Genomic DNA, 22,555 nt, shown 5'->3' on the forward strand with positions numbered 1-22,555 from the left:
CGCGCGCGCCCCCCTCTCTCTCGCGCGCCCCCCCTCTCTCTCGCGCGCCCCCCCTCTCTCTCGCGCGCCCCCCCTCTCTCGCGCGCGCCCCCCCCTCTCTCGCGCGCGCCCCCCCTCTCTCGCGCGCGCCCCCCCCTCTCTCGCGCGCGCCCCCCCTCTCTCGCGCGCGCCCCCCCTCTCTCGCGCGCGCCCCCCCTCTCTCGCGCGCGCCCCCCCTCTCTCGCGCGCGCCCCCCCCTCTCTCGCGCGCGCCCCCCCTCTCTCGCGCGCGCCCCCCTCTCTCGCGCGCGCCCCCCCTCTCTCGCGCGCGCCCCCCCTCTCTCGCGCGCGCCCCCCCTCTCTCGCGCGCGCCCCCCCTCTCTCGCGCGCGCCCCCCTCTCTCGCGCGCGCCCCCCTCTCTCGCGCGCGCCCCCCCTCTCTCGCGCGCGCCCCCCCTCTCTCGCGCGCGCCCCCCCTCTCTCGCGCGCGCCCCCCCTCTCTCGCGCGCGCCCCCCCTCTCTCGCGCGCGCCCCCCCTCTCTCGCGCGCGCCCCCCCTCTCTCGCGCGCGCCCCCCCTCTCTCGCGCGCGCCCCCCCTCTCTCGCGCGCGCCCCCCCTCTCTCGCGCGCGCCCCCCCCTCTCTGCGCGCGCCCCCCCTCTCTCGCGCGCGCCCCCCCTCTCTCGCGCGCGCCCCCCCTCTCTCGCGCGCGCCCCCCCTCTCTCGCGCGCGCCCCCCCTCTCTCGCGCGCGCCCCCCCTCTCTCGCGCGCGCCCCCCCTCTCTCGCGCGCGCCCCCCCTCTCTCGCGCGCGCCCCCCCTCTCTCGCGCGCGCCCCCCCTCTCTCGCGCGCGCCCCCCCTCTCTCGCGCGCGCCCCCCCCTCTCTCGCGCGCGCCCCCCCTCTCTCGCGCGCGCCCCCCCTCTCTCGCGCGGCCCCCCCCTCTCTCGCGCGCGCCCCCCCTCTCTCGCGCGCGCCCCCCCTCTCTCGCGCGCGCCCCCCCTCTCTCGCGCGCGCCCCCCCTCTCTCGCGCGCGCCCCCCCTCTCTCGCGCGCGCCCCCCCTCTCTCGCGCGCGCCCCCCCTCTCTCGCGCGCGCCCCCCCTCTCTCGCGCGCGCCCCCCCTCTCTCGCGCGCGCCCCTCTCTCGCGCGCGCCCCCCCTCTCTCGCGCGCGCCCCCCCTCTCTCGCGCGCGCCCCCCCTCTCTCGCGCGCGCCCCCCCTCTCTCGCGCGCGCCCCCCTCTCTCGCGCGCGCCCCCCCTCTCTCGCGCGCGCCCCCCCTCTCTCGCGCGCGCCCCCCCCTCTCTCGCGCGCGCCCCCCTCTCTCGCGCGCGCCCCCCCTCTCTCGCGCGCGCCCCCCCTCTCTCGCGCGCGCCCCCCCTCTCTCGCGGCGCCCCCCCTCTCTCGCGCGCGCCCCCCCTCTCTCGCGCGCGCCCCCCCTCTCTCGCGCGCGCCCCCCCTCTCTCGCGCGCGCCCCCCCTCTCTCGCGCGCGCCCCCCTCTCTCGCGCGCGCCCCCCCTCTCTCGCGCGCGCCCCCCCTCTCTCGCGCGCGCCCCCCCTCTCTCGCGCGCGCCCCCCTCTCTCGCGCGCGCCCCCCTCTCTCGCGCGCGCCCCCCCTCTCTCGCGCGCGCCCCCCCTCTCTCGCGCGCCCCCCCTCTCTCGCGCGCGCGCCCCCCTCTCTCGCGCGCGCCCCCCCTCTCTCGCGCGCGCCCCCCCTCTCTCGCGCGCGCCCCCCCTCTCTCGCGCGCGCCCCCCTCTCTCGCGCGCGCCCCCCCTCTCTCGCGCGCGCCCCCCCTCTCTCGCGCGCGCCCCCCCTCTCTCGCGCGCCCCCCCTCTCTCGCGCGCGCCCCCCTCTCTCGCGCGCGCCCCCCCTCTCTCGCGCGCGCCCCCCCTCTCTCGCGCGCGCCCCCCCTCTCTCGCGCGCGCCCCCCCTCTCTCGCGCGCGCCCCCCCCTCTCTCGCGCGCGCCCCCCCTCTCTCGCGCGCGCCCCCCCTCTCTCGCGCGCGCCCCCCCTCTCTCGCGCGCGCCCCCCCTCTCTCGCGCGCCTCGCGCGCGCCCCCCCTCTCTCGCGCGCGCCCCCCCTCTCTCCCTCCGCGCGCGCCCCCCCTCTCTCGCGCGCGCCCCCCCTCTCTCGCGCGCGCCCCCCCTCTCTCGCGCGCGCCCCCCCCTCTCTCGCGCGCGCCCCCCCTCTCTCGCGCGCGCCCCCCCTCTCTCGCGCGCGCCCCCCCCTCTCTCGCGCGCGCCCCCCCTCTCTCGCGCGCGCCCCCCCTCTCTCGCGCGCGCCCCCCCCTCTCTCGCGCGCGCCCCCCCTCTCTCGCGCGCGCCCCCCCTCTCTCGCGCGCGCCCCCCCCTCTCTCGCGCGCGCCCCCCCCTCTCTCGCGCGCGCCCCCCCTCTCTCGCGCGCGCCCCCCCTCTCCCCTCTCTCGCGCGCCCTCTCTAGGGGCCCCTCTCTCGCGCGCGCCCCCCCCTCTCTCGCGCGCGCCCCCCCCTCTCTCGCGCGCGCGCGCCCCCCTCTCTCGCGCGCGCCGCGCCCCCCCTTCTCTCTCTCTCTCGCTCGCTTACAGGCTGTTTGGGTAAGATACCAGAGGGGCCCATGAAACCATTCCGCAGCCAATCAACACTTTTTTTGGTCAGCTGGGTGTCTGACATGTATGGAAACCCATCACTGTGCTCAAGAAGCTCCGAACCAGCATATGGAGAAATTCACACGCAGTTTCTCTTTGCCTGATATGGAATATAAGAATTAGGAACAGGAGTAGGCCATCTAGCTTCTCGAGCCTCCTCCGCCATTCAACAAGATCATGGCTGATCTGGCCGTGGACTCGGCTCCACTTACCCACCCGCTCCCCGAAACCCTTAATTCCCTTATTCGTTAAAAATCTATCTATTTGTGATTTGACTACATTCAATGCTTCCTTGGGCAGAGAATTCCACAGATTCACAACCCTCTGGGAGAAGAAATTCCTTCTCAACTCGGTTTTAAATTGGCTCCCCCGTATTTTGAGGCTGTGCCCCCCTATTTCTAGTCTCCCCGACCAGTGGAAACAACCTCTCTGCCTCTATCTTGTCTATCCCTTTCATTATTTTAAATGTTTCTATAAGATCACCCCTCATCCTTCTGAACTCCAACGAGTAAAGACCCAGTCTACTCAATCTATCATCATAAGGTAACCCCCTCATCTCCGGAATCAGCCTAGTGAATCGTCTCTGTACCCCCTCCAAAGCTAGTATATCCTTCCTTAAGTAAGGTGACCAAAACTGCACGCAGTACTCCAGGTGTGGCCTCACCAATACCCTATACAGTTGCAGCAGGACCCTCCCTGCTTTTGTACTCCATCCCTCTCGCAATGAAGGCCAACATTGCATTCGCCTTCCTGATTACCTGCTGCACCTGCAAACTAACTTTTTGGGATTCATGCACAAGGACCCCCAGGTCCCTCTGCACCGCAGCATGTTGTAATTTCTCCCCATTCAAATAATATTCCCTTTTACTGTTTTTTTTTCTTCCCAAGGTGGATGACCTCACACTTTCCGACATTGTATTCCATCTGCCAAACCTTAGCCCATTCGCTTAACCTATCTAAATCTCCTTGCAGCCTCTCTGTGTCCTCTACCCAACCAGCTTTCCCACTAATCTTTGTGTCATCTGCAAATTTTGTTGCACTACACTCTGTCCCCTATTCCAGGTCATCTCTGTATATTGTAAACAGTTGTGGTCCCAGCACCGATCCCTGTGGCACATCACTAACCACCGATTTCCAACCATAAAAGGACCCATTTATCCCGACTCTCTGCTTTCTGTAAGCCAACTAATTCTCTATCCATGCGAATACATTTCCTCTGACTCCACGTACCTTTATCTTCTGCAGTAACCTTTTGTGTGGCACCTTATCGAATGCCTTTTGGAAATCTAAATACACCACATCCATCGGTACACCTCTATCCACCATGCTCGTTATATCCTCAAAGAATTCCAGTAAATTAGTTAAACATGATTTCCCCTTCATGAATCCATCTTGCGTCTGCTTGATTGCACTATTCCTATGTAGATGTCCTGTTATTTCTTCCTTAATGATAGCTTCAAGCATTTTCCCCACTAACTGCCCTATAGTTACCTGCCTTTTGTCTGTTCCCTTTTTTAAACAGAGGTGTTACATTAGCTGCTTTCCAATCCGCTGGTACCTCCCAGAGTCCAGAGAATTTTGGTAGATTATAACGAATGCATCTGCTATAACTTCCGCCATCTCTTTTAATACCCTGGGATGCATTTCATCAGGACCAGGGGACTTGTCTACCTTGAGTCCCATTAGCCTGTCCAGCACTACCCCCCTAGTGATATTGATTGTCTCGAGGTCCTCCCTTCCCACATTCCTGTGACCAGCAATTTTTGGCATGGTTTTTGTGTCTTCTACTGTGAAGACCGAAGCAAAATAATTGTTCAAGGTCTCAGCCATTTCCACATTTCCCATTATTAAATCCCCCTTCTCATCTTCTAAGGGACCAACATTTACTTTCGTCACTCTTTTCCGTTTTATATATCTGTAAAAGATTTACTATCTGTTTTTATGTTTTGCGCAAGTTTACTTTCGTAATCTATCTTTCCTTTCTTTATTGCTTTCTTAGTCATTCTTTGGTGTCGTTTAAAATTTTCCCTATCTTCTAGTTTCCCACTAACCTTGGCCACCTTATACGCATTGGTTTTTAATTTGATACTCTCCTTTATTTCCTTGACTTATCCACGGCTGGTTATCCCTTCTCTTACCGCCCTTTTTCACTGGAATATATTTTTGTTGAGCACTATGAAAGAGCTCCTTAAAAGTCCTCCACTGTTCCTCAATTGTGCCATCGTTTAGTCTGTGTTTCCAGTCTACTTTCGCCAACTCTGCCCTCATCCCACTGTAGTCCCCTTTGTTTCAGCATAGTACGCTCGTTTGAGACACTACTTCCTCACCCTCAATCTGTATTACAAATTCAACCATACTGTGATCACTCATTCCGAGAGGATCTTTTACTAGGAGATCGTTTATTTTTCCTGTCTCATTACACAGTACCAGACCTAAGATCGCTTGCTCCCTTGTAGGTTCTGTAACATACTGTTCTAAGAAACAATCCCGTATGCATTCTATGAATTCCTCCTCAAGGCTACCCCATGCGATTTGATTTGACCAGTCGATATGTTGGTTAAAATCCCCCATGATTACTGCCGTTCCTTTTTCACATGCCTCCATTATTTCCTTGATTATTGCCCACCCCACCATGAAGTTATTATTTGGGGGCCTATAAACTATGCCCACCAGTGACTTTCCCCTTACTAACTCTAATCTCCACCCACAATGATTCAACATTTTGTTCATTAGAGCCAATATCATCCCTCACAACTGCCCTGATATCTTCCTTTATTAACAGAGCTACCCTACCTCCTTTCCCTTCTTGTCTATCTTTCCGAATTGTCAGATACCCCTGTATGTTTAATTCCCAGTCTTGGCCACCCTGCAACCACGTTTCTGTAATGGCCACCAAATCATACCCATTTGTAATGATTTGTGCCGTCAACTCATTTACTTTATTTCGAATGCTGCGTGCATTTAGATAGTGTTTTAATACTAGTTTTTAAACCATGATTTTTAGCTTGACCCCTCCTGCAGCCCCTTTATATTCATACATATTGTCCCTTCCTATCACCTTGTGGTTTACACTTACCCCAGTGCTACTCTGCTCTGTTGCCTCCTACCTTTTGCATTCTTTCTTGGGATCCTGTTCATCTGAGCTCTCACCCATTCTAACTAGCTCTGAGCCCTCTCCTGTGTTCCGAATACTCCTTGCATTGAGGCATCGAGCTTTCATGCTTGCCTTTTTATTACATTTTGACCCTTTAGAATTTTGCTGTACAGTGGCCCTTTTTGTTTTTTGCCTTGGGTTTCTCTGCCCTCCACTTTTACTCATCTCCTTTCTGTCTTTTGCTTTTGTCTCCTTTTTGTTTCTCTCTGTCTCCCTGCATTGGTTCCCATCCCCCTGTCATATTAGTTTAACTCCTCCCCAACAGCACTAGCAAACACTCCTCCCTAGGACATTGGTTCCGGTCCTGCCTAGGTGTCCGGTTTGTACTGGTCCCACCTCCCCCAGAACCGGTTCCAATGCCCCAGGAATTTGAATCCCTCCCTGCTGCACCACTGCTCAAGCCACGTATTCATCTGAGCTATCCTGCGATTCCTACTCTGACTAGCACGTGGCACTGGTAGCAATCCCGAGATTACTACTTTTGAGGTCCTACATTTTAATTTAGCTCCTCGCTCCTTAAATTCGTCTCGTAGGACCTCATCCCTTTTTTTTTACCTATATCGTTGGTACCAATGTGCACCACGACAACTGGCTGTTCACCCTCCCTTTTCAGAATGTCCTGCACCCGCTCCGAGACATCCTTGACCCTTGCACCACGGAGGCAACATACCATCCTGGAGTTTCGGTTGCGGGCGCAGAAACGCCTATCTATTCCCCTCACAGTCGAATCCCCTATCACTATCGCTCTCCCACTCGTGCCATGAACTTGGCTGCTGCTGTCCTCTCCTGATGAGTCATCCCCCTCAACAGTACTCAAAACGGTGTATCTGTTTTGCAGGGGGATGACCGCAGGGGACCCCTGCACTACCTTCCTTGCACTGCTCTTCCTGCTGGTCTTCCATTCCCTAGCACACACTCTTCCAGTAGTGATGCAACTGAGTGAGGTTGAGAAGAGTCAATGCTTAGGAACGCCCAAATAAATTCATGGGGTCCTGCTGACATAACCAGCCAAAATTATGCAGTTTAACATGGCAGGGCACTCGCAAACTACCCAGCATTGTAAATAGATACCCTGTATTTTGGACATTGGCTTGCAGAGTTCACTGGGGCAGACTGAAAAGAATCCCCCTTTATAATGAAACCAGACCCCTTTTTAGTATGAAGTCTCTATTTCTCCTGGGGTCAATTCTTCTCTGGTGGGGAAGGCAGATTAGTCTCCTGGGGATTCTACCACTCTTTTTTTGTTGCACCACCTCTTTAAAGTAAAATGGGGTGGGGGTGCAGGAGAGAGAAATAGCAAAGCTGTATTCCCCTATAGAGCTGCATGTTGAGTTCCTGAGACTTCTTTCGACTTCTTTCCTCCTTTGGGAAATCTGTTGGTTTTTGTTCAGTGCGACTCCACAGAGATGAGCAACTTGAGAGTGCTGATTGACTGTGACTAATAGCTCTAATGTTAGGCACTTCTATGTTGCTTGCTACAAACTATTTCTGTGTACAAATAGTCTGAGTTTATTATTGTCGTTGAAATATTGTTCTCAGATCGAGTGTTACAAATTGTTTGATATAAATTGAAAATTCAATGTTTGCATACTTCACATGACATCTGTTTTTGTAGTGAGGTATTTTATTAAATGTTGAATAGCACCAATACTTTGCGCTTATCAGAAGTAATTCAAACTTGCAGTTCTGTCAACACTTTCCTAATATTATCACAGTGTAAATGGCAGTCTATGTCCTGCTGAGCACATCTGTGTTGAGTTGTCTGGAGACCATCAGTGTTAAGTGTTTGTAAAACAAAGAAAAGCAAAACCACTATAAAATCAGTCATTTAATTTCCTTTACTTGCAGGAGGGACAAGTGTTTCCGATGCTCTGGAGTGTCCCACAGATGAAAAACGAACCATAGTTTCTTTGGATACTTCACAGATGGTATGTAATAAAGTTTCTGGGAAAAGACTCCTGATGGCAATAAAAGTAAAAATTTAATTTAAACCTTTCCGAGTCCAACCCTCTGTCATGCTTATTTTAAACCAAAGCATCCACAAGGAGCTTTGTACCTTCCACATGCAGCTAAGATCATATCTTGTGTTCTATTTGAAGTGATTACAGGTACTCTAAATTGATTAGTAAGCTTGACTTTTATATTGAATTATGCTGGTTGTTAATGATGGTGAGGTTTTTTTGAAGTATGCTAACTGATCTGTCTTGTCATGTTTATACTGTTTTAGAAAAGAGTATCCTTCCATCTACACCATTTTTAACAAAACATATACCTTTTGTGAAAACATTGGTGTGTGTCGGCTTTTCTTTTATTCTCAGCATCAATCTGCTTTTTATGGCGCAAGAAATTGAATACTAGTAAAATGTTAAGTTTATTATTCACCTTAAATTATCCTTGTATATTGATCAAAAAGTTGAGCTGTGTGGTGTTCCTCTTGTGGTGTTTGCAGGATTCATCCCATAATTCTAGCATATTACATTTTGAAGTGATTTTAGTCAGAATTGATTTATGTGCTGAAACTAAATTGAGCACAGGGAGGTTTATTGGATGAATCTTTGTTTTTTTTTAAGTCTTTGAATGGGGACTAATAAATTAACAAACACGTTATAGCTGCAGTAAGCATACTGGCCCTGAACAACGGTAATACAAAGTTATTCCATTAAACTAACCTTGCTTCCAGCATTTGAGGTTTTGCAAACTTGCATGCATACATTAAATTAATGTCATCTATTGTTTTACATTAGTGAATTTTAATTTGTTACAACTTTCCAATAGATCTACCTTGCTTACGTGTACAGTATAAACTTGGCTTGAATCAGTTTGGACAAGAATATTTGTTTAATTTTTTTTTTTAAATCAAAATTTTATCTGCTTCATCACTTAAGATGGAAAAACCTCCTTGACTAGATTGATGAGAGATCATAAAAGGGTTATGGTAGTTGAACATGCTTTTCTTAAATAATTGTCTTTCAGAAATGCTTAAACTGCTCCCAGAACTCAGCTATGTGAATGCTGTCACTTTCACATTCCAGCCCATAAATCTTACTTGAAAAAAATCCAGGTTGCGATGCGGTTTGGTGAACAGTTTCCAAAGTTAATTAAACAACCTAAAATGTACTGCAGGGTCACACTTACTATTGCCGAAGTGGCAGATTATACAAAAGATAACTAACATTCACAAAATTCTGTATAATCTTTTAAAAATGTATGCTTGAATTTTTAAACTTGAATTTTAGCAAAATGTAATCTACTTAAACAGATATTCTCTTCAAACAGCAAACATTTTGAGTGATAAATTATATGATTTTAAAATTGAGAAAATTACGCTAAATCTCTCATTCTCGACAAAAATACTTCCATTGATTTCTGATGTAAAGTTGAAATGGAGTAGTAGAACTTGTTTAGTATTGATACTGAAAAGGCAGTTTCCATAAACAGGCCAAATCTTTATATCCCTTTTCTTGCGGTGTCTCATATTTGCCTGGGTTAAAGAATTGCCCTTAATTATTGTATTGACTGCTAGAGATCAAGTGGAATACCCACCATATTTCTCAAACTCTTTCAAAAAGTGGAAACTGGGCCACTGCATAAAACTAAAACACAAAGTTTTATTGGATGAATAATACATAGAAACAGTAAGACACTGCAAAATACCGAGAGGACAATACTTTAAAAACAAAAATATCATCCTTTTGTGAAAGTTTCTTTTCAGAACCTATTTCTTCCGAAGTGACTGAGTCTTTCAATGAAAGTCTTCCAATGCGAATTTCCAATATGCCCAGAGTTCGGGTCTCCAGCAGAACTAAAGCTGAGTAATTCGAGTTGTGATTCATGCCATTGGAATTCTTTTATGTTCAACATGAAATGAAACAGATCCTACAACCTGTGATGTGAGGTGTCCAATATCTGGATATTACCATCTTCCTCCAAACATTTTACTTACTGGTTCAGCAATCAGATTAAATTCCGCAATTACACGGTCTGTCAAGCTGCGTATGTTAACATTTCACAGTCCTAGCCAGAAACCACTTTCTTTCAACTTAATTTCTGAACAAATATACAGACACAAATAAAGAATATCTATCCTGATGCAATTTTATCATTGAATACGCTGGTTGGCCAGTTAGGAGTATTGGGCATCACTGCCACTAAAGCTACCAGATTCCCTCAGTGATACAGCTGGTTGAAGCCATTTGGATTTAACTCGTTAATTTACAATCTTAAAATATAAAATAGAGAAATGTACTTCTTTTTGTCAAGTTTTAGAATAAACCAAAATATTGTATTTTGTGATTTTTGAGACTAGAAGTATTAGATTAACTATCAAAAGTTTTCATGTCTCAAACTTAGAAAGCAACGCTGTTAGGTTGTAGCTCTGGAACATTTTTTTATTGACTATTCTTAATTATAATACCTTAATTAGAATCGGCCAGCACATTGTGCATATTGCCACTGCTGTGGACTGGTAGGATATGGGGCTGTGGCCAATGTTCCCTCTGAGGTATGATGTGTGCGGCTGCGCAGCAACCTGCAATGTACCGCGCATTGAAATGAACAGGCTACTCACAACTTTATCAGTTGATAACTGTTTTAAAATTTAAACTGCCCATGGACAAAAAGGTCGTGCTCAGGAATTTGTAGCCCGTTCAGTACAAAGAAAACTTGGAGGGAACTTTGGCTGTATAATTCTATATGTGAATTGTCACCATCAGCAGTGTTGTTCGAGGTACTTAATGGAGAGCTGAGAATTCTCCACAATTATGAAGAGGATATCGGAAGACATGTCATTTCAATTGACATATCTATTGGTCTGCACCTCTAATGATTGACAGTTAGTTGAGATGCATGGGAACAAGTGAGTGGTCTGTCCTTTTGGATGTGAAGCAGTATACTGGTTGGCATGCCCTAAGGAAAATCAAGTTAGTTCAGCATTCTGTTTACTTGGTTACCCTTGCCCAATAAGATAATTTTTCTTCAAAATACTTGTCAAACACCAGGGATATCATCGTTTACCAACTTGCACAATTAGTTAATTTTATTGTCGACCAGGACTGGCAGAGACATAAGAACATAGAAGAACATAAGAAATAGGAACAGGAATAGGCCATAAGGCCCCCTCGAGCCTGCTCCGCCATTCAGTAAGATCATGGCTGATCTGATCATGGACTCAGCTCCACTTCCCCGTCCGCTTCCTATAACCCCTTATTCCCTTATCATTTAAGAAACTGTCTATTTCTGTCTTAAATTTATTCAATCCCAGTTTCCACAGCTCTCTGAGGCAGCGAATTCCACAGATTTACAACCTTCAGGGAAGAACTTTCTCTTCATCTCAGTTTTAAATGGGCGACCCCTTATTCTAAGATCATGCCCTCGAGTTCTAGTCTCCCCCCATCAGTGGAAACATCCTCTCTGCATCCACCTTGTCAAGCCCCCTCATAATCTTAGACGCTTCGATAAGATCACCTCTCATTCTTCTGAATTCCAATGAGTAAAGGCCCAACCTACTCAACCTTTTCTCATAAGTCAACCCTTTCATCCCTGGAATCAACCTAGTGAACCTTCTCTGAACTGCCTCCAAAACAAGTATATCCTTTCGTAAATATGGAAACCAAAACTGCACCAAAAATACCCTGTATAGCTGTAGCAAGACTTCCCTGCTTTTATACTCCATTCCCTTTGCAATAAAGGCCAAGATACCATTGGTCTTCCTGATCACTTGCTGTACCTGAATACTATCCTTTTGTGTTCATGCACAAATACCCCCAGATTCTGCTGTACTGCAGCACTTTGCAATCTTTCTCCATTTAAATAATAACTTGCTCTTTGATTTTTTTTCTGCCAAAGTGCATGACCTCACACTTTCCGACATTATGCTCCATCTGCCAAATTTGTGCCCGCTCATTTAGCCTTTCTATGTCCTTTTGCAGATTTTTTGTGTCCTCCTCACACATTGCTTTTCTTCCCATCTTTGTATCGTCAGCAAACTTGGCTACGTTACACTCAGTCCCTTCTTCCAAGTCCAAGTAGATTGGAAATAGTTGGGGTCCCTGCAGCACCCCACTAGTTACTGGTTGTCAACCAGAGAATGAACCATTTATCCCGACTCTGTTCTCTGTTAGTTAGCCATACCTCTATCCATGCTAATGTATTACCCCCAACCCTGTGAACTTTTATCTTGTGCAGTAACCTTTTATGTAACACCTTGTCAAATGCCTTCTGGAAGTCCAAATACACCACATCCACTGGTTCCCCTTTATCCACCCTGTTCGTTACATCCTCAAAAAACTCCAGCAAATTTGTCAAATATGACATCCCCTTGACTTGACTTGATATCAATTCTGAAAGATGTCACTCCAGAAGTTCAGTGTATCATCAAAATATTCAAATCGCTTCATATTTTATCTATTTTAAAAAGATAACATGTCATTCCAATAGAAGATATTCCCCTTTCACAGTGTGCTCTTTCAGTTCCAGCTTCGATTTCTGTCTAGTTCCGCAATATCTGCAACTGTTCAATGCTTAAATGTTGAGGGAAACTATTTTTCCCTCAAGTGTAGCACACGTGAGTTTTGACTGTGGTACATTATGACTATTTTGAATCTTGTTTCTTTCTTCTGTCTTTTGCTGTGTTTAAGGACTTGCTTTCTAGATCTGTTATCTGTAAAATAACCTTTTCTGGTTACTTGAGAACAACCATTGGCTCATTCCCTCATTGTCTGAATTCTTGGTGACCTTCCAGAAAAGGTCTAAGTTAGCTTTTGTGTTCAGCTTCTTGTGCTTTGCACTTTTGGAGGTAGTTACTTTCATTAAATATTCCATGAGATTTCATAAGAACATAAGAATTCGGAGCAGGAGTAGGTCAATCGGCCCCTTGAGCCTGCTCCGCCATTCAATAAGATCATGGCTGATCTACCTCAACTCCACTTTCCCCTTATCTCTTGATTCCCTTAATATTGAAAAATCTATTGCTCATCCTCCTAAATATACTCAAAGACTGAGCCTCCACATCCCTCTGGTGTAGAGAATTCCAAAGATTCACCACCCTCTTAGTGAAGTAATTTCTCCTCATCTCAGTCATAAATGGCCGACCCCTTATTCTAATACTGTGACCCCTGGTTCTAGATTCCCCAGCCAGGGAAAACATCCTCCCTGCATCTACCCTGTCAAGCCCTATAAGAATTTTGTATGCTTCAATGAGATCACTTTGCATTCTTCTAAACTAAGAGAATATAGGCCTCGTCTACTCAATCTCTCCTCATAGGACAATCCCCCCATCCCAGGAATCAGTCTGGTGAACCTTTGTTGCACTCCCTCTATGGCAAGTATATCCTTCCTTGGGTAAGGAGATCAAAACTGTACACAATTTTGTGTTCAGTTTCACAAAGTTTCCATTCATTTATTCTGACATGACTGATCTCTTTATAAAACTAATCTTCTGTACTTGGACAGGAGAAAGTACAAAACCTTTTTTTTAGATCACATTCTCTTAACCAGTGATACATTTTTGGTGGTGCTTCAATTGCAACTTGAGCAAAGGATGATGTCTTTCAAGAATATGGATAAATCAGCAGCTTGACTCCATTCTGTTCATCCATATATCAATCACCCACTGATTGCTTTTAGGTTTTGTTACATTGACACATCTGAAAGTGTACTAAAAAGATGTTTGATCCTTGTGATTGCTTGTGTCAGCTCCTAACCGGAGGGCATTAGAGGTCTTTGGTCTGGTGGGTGAAAATGCTGCAATCAGACAGCATGGTGGAGTCATGAGGTCTGTCAGTACTGGATGAGGTCTGGGATATGGTAGCACTGGAGTTATAGCATCTGGCAGCAGCAACAGAAAGCGTTATGGGATCTGGGAGCACAGAGACTGCTAGTTTCTGATTTAGATAGGGTGGAAAAGTTAACACTACCAATGTAGTGATAGTTATTTAAATACGTCAGCATGTTATTAAAGACAATCAGAATGAAGACATATAAAGAATGAACATAATCCACAATTAAAGTGTGAAGTGCTTTACTCTGAGGGTTGTGAATCTTTGGAATTCTCTATCCCAAAGGGCTGTGTTTACAGAGTATATTGAAGGCTGAGATAGATACATTTTTCAACTCTAGGGAAATCAAGGGATATGGGGATTGGGTGGGAAAGTGGAGTTCAGGTCGAAGATCAGCCATGATCTTACAAAATGGCGGAGCAGGCTCGAGGGGCCATATGGCCTACTCCTGCTCCTAATTCTTTTGACTAAACACCTCTGATTATGAAAATAGATTCATTTTTTAGAAGAAAATTCTAATCTTTGGTGTCCTTTGGTTTTGCTCTCCAGTGGACCCATTAAATGAAAATAAACAGAAACTCAATCTTCTGCATGTCCATATAGTTTTTCTCAAAACCTAGGCAAAAACATCTTCTATATTTACATAAGGTATTCTAGTTTTAATTTGGTGTGTCAATAGAAAGCACATCGCATTTTCTAATGAGATAGTAAGAATTGAGTGGTTGAAAGTGCCTGAGTGTAGAGCAGTGCTCTGCTAAGGTCAGAAGTACTGGAAAGATAAAATTGGTTATGTTTAAAGCACCAAATTCTTAGGTGATCAGGGAAGAGAATCAAAGTCATGCAGTGAGCAACTGATTAATTGGCTGTTTATACTGCAGGATGCATTCTCCACCACTACAGTGAGCCTGCAGCAGTTTATGTCTTTCGGGAAGGAAGAAAATAAAAAGGGAAGCCTCCCTTTAAGAGTTCTTATGACGTCATTGGCACAGAATTTTCTGGAGCGGGGCATCTTACAGCTTGTCCTGTTAGTTCGACATTTCCCCTCATCCATAAGCTCAATTTTATTCCACTGCAAATTGCTAAAAGTGCAAGCTGATCACAGTATGGCGAGATCTGGGACCTGGTGAACGACGGGATCAATAGTCTATTTCCTTAACCAATGAGATTTAAGGACTGTGAAAGAAATAGAGCAACGTCAGAAAAGGAAATGGCCAAATTGGTGTCAAATCAGGTTCAGAAAGAGATATAGAGAGGGAAAGAAAGATTGGGTAAAGAGGAAAAAACAACAAAAACAAAGTAATAAAAAATCAAATTTCTCTTTACGACCTGCAGGAACAAGACTCCCCAGTTTCAATTGTTCCTTTTCTAGGCTGGAGAGGCTGAGTGGCATTGCCAGAGCAGTGCAAATCATCCAACAATTTGTGGAGATTCGCAACTCACTAGGTATCTCCATCACCACAAATAGCTGGACAATTTACACATTAATAACAGTGTACACATTAAATTAGTCATTATTTTGCTAGCAAATTCAGGCCCAATGTGTCATAATGCCAGAGGTGTCCTTGCGTGACTGTTTTCACAGCATGAAAATTCAAGAGTTCATTAAACTTGCATCAGTTATTTACTTGCCGAATGGTGGTGACCAGAAAGGTGGAGAATGCCATTGGATAATATCTGCCTCTGCCACATGAAAATTATAATTAGCACTCCTGGCTCTGTTAATGTTTAGTGACTGTAACATTGATCTCTGCCCCAGTCATAGAAACCTAGAAAATAGGTGCAGGAGTAGGCCATTCGGCCCTTCGAGCCTGCACCACCATTCAATAAGATCATGGCTGATCATTCACCTCAGTACTCCTTTCCTGCTTTCTCTCCATACCCCTTGATCCCTTTAGCCGTAAGGGCCATATCTAACTCCCTCTTGAATATATCCAATGAACTGGCATCAACAACACTCTGCAGTAGGGAATTCCACATGTTAACAACTCTGAGTGACACAGTTTCTCCTTATCTCAGTCCTAAATGGCTTCCCCCTTATTCTTAGACTATGTCCCCTGGTTCCAGACTTCCCCAACATTGGGAACATTCTTCCTGCATCTAACTTGTCCAGTCCCGTCAGAATTTTATATGTTTCTATGAGATTTCCTCTCATCCTTCTGAACTCCAGTGAATACAGGCCCAGTCGATCCAGTCTCTCCTCATATGTCAGTCTTGCCATCCTGGGAATCAGTCTGGTGAACCTTCCAACATTCCATTGACTCTGGATCAGTTCCTATGGAGTGGAGGGTAGCCAATGTAACCCCACTTTTTAAAAAAGGAGGGAGAGAGAAAACAGGGAATTATAGACCGGTCAGCCTGACCTCAGTAGTGGGTAAAATGATGGAATCAATTATTAAGGATGTCATAGCAGTGCATCTGGAAAATGGTGACATGATAGGTCGAAGTCAGCATGGATTTGTGAAAGGGAAATCATGCTTGACAAATCTTCTGGAATTTTTTGAGGATGTTTCCAGTAAAGTGGACAAAGGAGAACCAGTTGATGTGGTATATTTGGACTTTCAGAAGGCTTTCGACAAGGTCCCACACAAGAGATTAATGTGCAAAGTTAAAGCACATGGGATTGGGGGTAGTGTGCTGACGTGGATTGAGAACTGGTTGTCAGACAGGAAGCAAAGAGTAGGAGTAAACGGGTACTTTTCAGAATGGCAGGCAGTGACTAGTGGAGTGCCGCAAGGTTCTGTGCTGGGGCCCCAGCTGTTTACATTGTACATTAATGATTTAGACGAGGGGATTAAATGCAGTATCTCCAAATTTGCGGATGATACTAAGTTGGGTGGCAGTGTGAGCTGCGAGGAGGATGCTATTAGGCTGCAGAGTGACTTGGATAGGTTAGGTGAGTGGGCAAATGCATGGCAGATGAAGTATAATGTGGATAAATGTGAGGTTATCCACTTTGGTGGTAAAAACAGAGAGACAGACTATTATCTGAATGGTGACAGATTAGGAAAAGGGAAGGTGCAACGAGACCTGGGTGTCATGGTACATCAGTCATTGAAGGTTGGCATGCAGGTACAGCAGGCGGTTAAGAAAGCAAATGGCATGTTGGCCTTCATAGCGAGGGGATTTGAATACAGGGGCAGGGAGGTGTTGCTACAGTTGTACAGGGCCTTGGTGAGGCCACACCTGGAGTATTGTGTACAGTTTTGGTCTCCTAACTTGAGGAAGGACATTCTTGCTATTGAGGGAGTGCAGCGAAGGTTCACCAGACTGATTCCCGGGATGGCGGGACTGACCTATCCAGAAAGATTGGATCAATTGGGCTTGTATTCACTGGAGTTCAGAAGAATGAGAGGGGACCTCATAGAAACGTTTAAAATTCTGACGGGTTTAGACAGGTTAGATGCAGAAAGAATGTTCCCAATGTTGGGGAGGTCCAGAACCAGGGGTCACAGTCTGAGGATAAGGGGTAAGCCATTTAGGACCGAGATGAGGAGAAACTTCTTCACCCAGAGAGTGGTGAACCTGTGGAATTCTCTACCACAGAAAGTAGTTGAGGCCAATTCACTAAATATATTCAAAAGGGAGTTAGATGAAGTCCTTACTACTCGGGGGATCAAGGGTTATGGCGAGAAAGCAGGAAGGGGGTACTGAAGTTTCATGTTCAGCCATGAACTCATTGAATGGCGGTGCAGGCTAGAAGGGCTGAATGGCCTGCTCCTGCACCTATTTTCTATGTTTCTATGTTTCTATGTTTCGCTGCACTCCCTCAATAGCAAGAATGTCCTTCCTCAGATTAGGAGACCAAAACTGAACACACTATTCCAGGTGAGGCCACATTAAGGCCCTGTACAACTGCAGTAAGACCTCGCTCCTATACTCAAATCCCCTAGTTATGGAGACCAACATACCATTTGCCGCCTTCACTGCCTGCTGTACCTGCATGCCAGCTTTCAATGACTGATGTACCAGGACACCCAGGTCTCGTTGCACCTCCCCTTTTCCTAATCGGCCGCCATTCAGATAATATTCTGCCTTCGCGTTTTTGCCACCAAAGTGGATAACCTCACATTTATCCACATTATACTGCATCTGCCACGCATTTGCCCACTCACCTAACCTGTCATGACAATTCCAGGCAGCTTTATTGATATCTTGCCCTATCCAAAGGAAGCACCGATTAGTGCTTTGGTACTGATCTGTGTACCTTGTTTAATTCGCAGTTTGACATTGCTTGGGGCCTGGGTCCAACTCAAATTAACTGAGCTTTTGGTCAGTACTTTGGTTCTGCTGATTACCTCAGAAAAGATTGGAACTTCAAAAAGTTAATCTGTTCATTTTTATTTTAAATAAACAGAGGTGAGTGTGATTTGGTTGAAGGCCCAACCTGCTCCACCAACCATTCCTGACACAGCCAGTTTACATTCCCCTATGCAGATGGTACTGGCCCATACATGGCAACCTTGAAAACTAGCAAAATCTGACCAACAACTTAAAAATAAATTAAACAGCCCCTAAATAGACGACAAATTGAACAGCTCTGATTACAAGCCTGTGACATGTGAGGACAAATTGATGCATAGACTTTGTAACTTGAGCTGTAAATGTGCCTAGCATTCCTTCACTTGCAGCGGGGAGAAATTAAATTACAGTACAGGAAAGACGGAAGGGAAAATTGGTGGCATATATGCAGAATCTGGAAGGTGCATGCTTGTGTGAAATTCTTTTAAACGTTAGGGTCTTAAAAGAAGTGGCTGCAGAGATAGTTGTTGTAATCTACCAAAATTTCCTGAATTCTGAGGAGGTCCCAGCGGATTGGAAAACAGCAAATGTAACGCCCCTATTTAAAAAAAGGAGGCAGAAAGCAGGAAACTATAGACCAGTTATCCTAACACTTGTTGGAAAAATGCTGGAGTTCATTATTTATGAAGCAGTAGCAGGATATTTGGAAAAGCATGATTCAATCCAGCAGAGTCAACATGATTTTATGAAAGGGAAATCATCTTTGACAAATTTGTGGAGTTCTTTGAGGATGTAATGAGCAGGGTGGATAAGGGGGAACCAGTGGATGTGGTGTATTTGGATTTCCAGAAGGCATTCGATAAGGTGCCACATAAAAAGTTACTGCACAAGATAAAAGTTCACGGGGTTGCGGGTAATATATTAGCATGGATAGAGGGTTGGCTAACTAACAGAAAACAGAGTGTCAGGATAAATGGGTCATTTTCCGATTGGCAAACAGTGATTAGTGGGATGCCGCAGGGATCAGTGCTGGGGCCTCAACTGTTTACAATCTATTTTAATGACTTGGATAAAGGGATCGAGTGTAATGTAGCCAAGTTTATTGATGATATAAAGATGGGTGGGAGAGTAAATTATGAGGAGGACACAAGAAATCTGCAAAGCGATATACACAGGCTTAGTGAGTCGGCAAAAATTTGGCAGATGGAGTATAATATGGGTTAATGTGAGGTTATCCACTTGGGCAGAAAAAATAGATAAGCATATTATAATTTAAATGGAGAAAAATTGCAAAGTGCTGCAGTACAGAGAGACCTGGGGTCCATGTGTATGAAACATAAAAAGTTAGTATGCAGGTACAGCAAGTAATCAGAAATGCAAATGGAATGTTGGCTTTTATTGCAAGGGAGATGAAGTATAAAAGCAGAGAAGTCCTGCACCAACTGTACGGGGTATTGGTGAGGCCACACAGAGTACTGCGTACAGTTTTGGTTTCCGTATTTAAGGAAGGATATACTTGCATTGGAGGCTGTTGAGAGAAGGTTCACTCGGTTGATTCTGGAGATGAGGAGGCTGACTATGTAGATAGGTTGGGCCTACACTCATTGGAGTTCAGAAGAATGAGAAGTGATCCTATCGAAACATATATGATAATGAGGTGGATGCAGAGAGGATATTTCCACTCATAGGGCATAGTCTCAGAATAAAGGGCTGCCCATTTAAAACTGAGATGAGGAGGAATTTCTTCTGAGGGTTGTAAATTTGTGGAATTCTCTGCCCCAGAAAGCTGTGGAGGCTGGGTCATATATTTAAGGCGAAGATTGACAGATTTTTGAACAATAAAGGAATAAAGGGTTACGGGCAGGGAAGTGGAGTGGAGTCCATGATCAGATCAGCCATGATCTTATTAAATGGCAGAGCAGGTTCGAGGAGCCAAATTTCTTACTTCTGCTCCTATTTCTTATGTTCTTATGCTACATTAAAAAAATTACGCTTTCTGCTTAATTTTAAGCACTTTCTTTTTACTTAATAGATTTTAATGGGCTCAGTTTTCCCCAAAGCTTTTTTTTGGCGTACTTGAAGAGTTACGCCTGTTTTTTGGGGGCCCCAAGTATGCCCCCCAAAAATGTTCTAAGTTTCCCCGTTGGATTTCTTCATTTTGTCATGGCCTAACCTGTCCTTTAGTTTTGGGGGTGGAGCCTTGATCTACGCCAAAAAGATCAGGGACACAATGTGAGCTGAGACTGCAAAGTGAAACATACAGCCAGCTCCCAATACATTAAAACACATTGCATCAATTTAAAAACACATTAAAAAATATATTGCAGCAACTTACCTCCAATTAGTAAAACTGGTCCCGCTACCGCCCCTAGCTCTGGCTGAAGGGCTTGCCGGTCCGGTCCGCTCCCCCACCCGAATGGCCTCCTCTCGGTCTCGCTCTCGGGATCTCTCTTGCGTCAGGTTACGCCCCCTTTGGCTGAAAAAAAAACTAACCTAAAAAAATTGTAACTAACTGAGTTACACTGGTGCAAATTGATTGGCAAAACTATGGTTTTTTAACAGGCCAAAAAAAGCAGCTGCTCCAAAAAAGTGGAGCAAGTCACTGGGGAAAATTGAGCCCTTTTTTGGGGAAAAATCTTTTTCCTCAAAAAAGCAAAAAAAGGAGCATTTGGATTTTCAGTAGACCAACTGGACCATCACTTGCCCAAAATTTATCTCAGTAGCCATTTTGCTGCTTCAAACCCCTCTGCCCAGTTCAGAAACATTCAATTGATGCCATGACTCAGTGGTAGCACTCTCTCCTCCGAGTCAGAAGGATGTAGGTTCAAGCCTCACTGCAGGGACTTGAGCACAAGATCTAGACTGAAACTCCAATGCAGTACTGATGGAGTGCTGCACTGTTGGAGGTGCTGTCTTTTGGATAAAATGTTGAACAATGTCTGCCTCCTCAGGTAGACATAAACAATCACATGGCACTGTTTCGAAGAAGAGTTCTCTCCATTGTCCTGGCCTATATTTATCTCTCAACCAACATCACTAAAACCGAATATCTGGTCATTGTCACAGTGCTCTTTGTGGGACCTTGCTGTGTGCAAACTGTGCCCTCCCTCTAAAAAGAAAATTGTAAGCTTTATTTGAAAATTTTGCCGAGAAAACTGGTTTAGATTAGTTCTTGACCTACAACTTTCAGGTAATGCCTTAATATTGATTATTTATGGTGTTACCATACGAAAGAAAAGTCTCTACTTGGGCCCCCAGAGCAGCATTGATGTGGGTCAATCCAAGTCTAAAATCATTAGCTTCATGTACTCTGCTTGATTGTGACAATTATCTTTATTGTTCCAAAGATTTAACTACAGTTGCTCTTGCTGTGGTATGTGAAATGGCGAATGACCAGATCTTCACTGTTCAGTTAGGATACAGTGCTGCTTGACCACTTGTACTTTAACCACAGGGCAATGCAGTCAACTCAATATCCAGCTGTAGTGAACAATGTAAATGCAACCTCTGAGTCATTTAGTGTTCCACTCGCATGAGTGAAAGATTCGCAATGGGCAATCCAAAGCATTTTCCAGACTTGCATTCTAATAGGGCCGACAGGGCCTTGGTTCAAAGTCTCATCCGAAAGACAACACTCCATTAGTACTGCACTGGAATGTCAATCTAGATCTTGTGCTCAAGTCCTTTGTGCCCCCCCCTCATCCGCTCTATGCTTCTGCTCAAGGAATATGGATAAAGCAGCTTGGAGGCTGAACAATCTTGTTTTATGGAGTCACAGATTTCTTTATGCCTTTTCATCATTTTCCCCTGATCCAGAATGTATTGCAAAAGATTGAACAGGAGGTTACTCATTTCAGCCCAATAAATTTTCTTTTGGATATCGAGTGTTATGCCAATCTCTCTCCTGCAGCAGCAAGTTTCTCACAACTAGCCACATATTAGTATATAAAAAAAATAAGTAATAGACAGTCATTGAGCATGTGATCTGAAACATTCACAAAGCATTTGCATGCGCAATACTTGTCAACTTTTCTGGCGATGCCAACATTCCGAGAATCTTGTGGCCTTGAGGTGACCGACATCTTTATTTCCTTGTAAATTCCTTCTCTCCGTCTAGTCTTGTACTACTTTGGTAATCTTCAGTATGGAGGAAGCATTCTGTAGAAGAGAGATTACCTACCTATCTTTATAGAGTCTTGGTCTTCTGAAAAGCATCCTACACATAATGCACTATTCCCTCCTCCCCTTCCCCCCCCCCCCTCCCCCCACAACGGTCCCCTCTGCAGACTGTATGGAGTGAGAAAAAAACAATCTGGGGCATATGGAGCAGGATCAAGCCTTGTGGGTCTAGATCTTCGACTGTGTGTGACTGCGAAGACTCTTACAAGGGCAGTTGTGGTATTATGACATCATGATGTCACAAAACTTCTTAAAGGGAGGTAATTTGGTACATGCTCACTTCAGGGGTCATTCTTGGAATAACATTGAAGATGTTAATGGCAGTATTCTCTCATTGCTGTTGAATGCCAGTCAATGCTGATCAACTGCTGATTCTACTGTTGCCTCGAATCAAACTGTTTTATAATGTATAAAAAATATTGAACAAGTGTTCTAAACTTTTGGATGTCTACAGTTGAATGCATGTAATATGCTATGTACCATGTAAGGCTTACCATGGCTAAACTGGTAAAGACGGTGAGTATCTTAATCATTGACAAAAGGAAAGCCCTCTGGTTTGATTTGTGGTCCACACTGCGTCAACTGATCTCAGCCAAGGGTGACGTCAGGCATGC

At 46.2% G+C, this 22,555-nt stretch overlaps 1 protein-coding gene across 1 annotated transcript in view; it reads left to right on the top strand.

Moving 5' to 3' along the window:
• The window catches only part of agps (alkylglycerone phosphate synthase), a 236,199-nt gene that overhangs the window by 96,741 nt on the left and 116,903 nt on the right, over nt 1-22,555 (top strand). The window contains exon 7 of the mRNA XM_070875767.1: nt 7,597-7,676. Within this exon, the coding sequence (XP_070731868.1) occupies nt 7,597-7,676 (80 nt within the window). The remainder of the gene's footprint in view (nt 1-7,596; nt 7,677-22,555) is intronic.

This window comes from Pristiophorus japonicus, chromosome 3, assembly GCF_044704955.1.
Source record: "Pristiophorus japonicus isolate sPriJap1 chromosome 3, sPriJap1.hap1, whole genome shotgun sequence".
Lineage (NCBI taxonomy): Eukaryota > Metazoa > Chordata > Chondrichthyes > Pristiophoridae > Pristiophorus > Pristiophorus japonicus.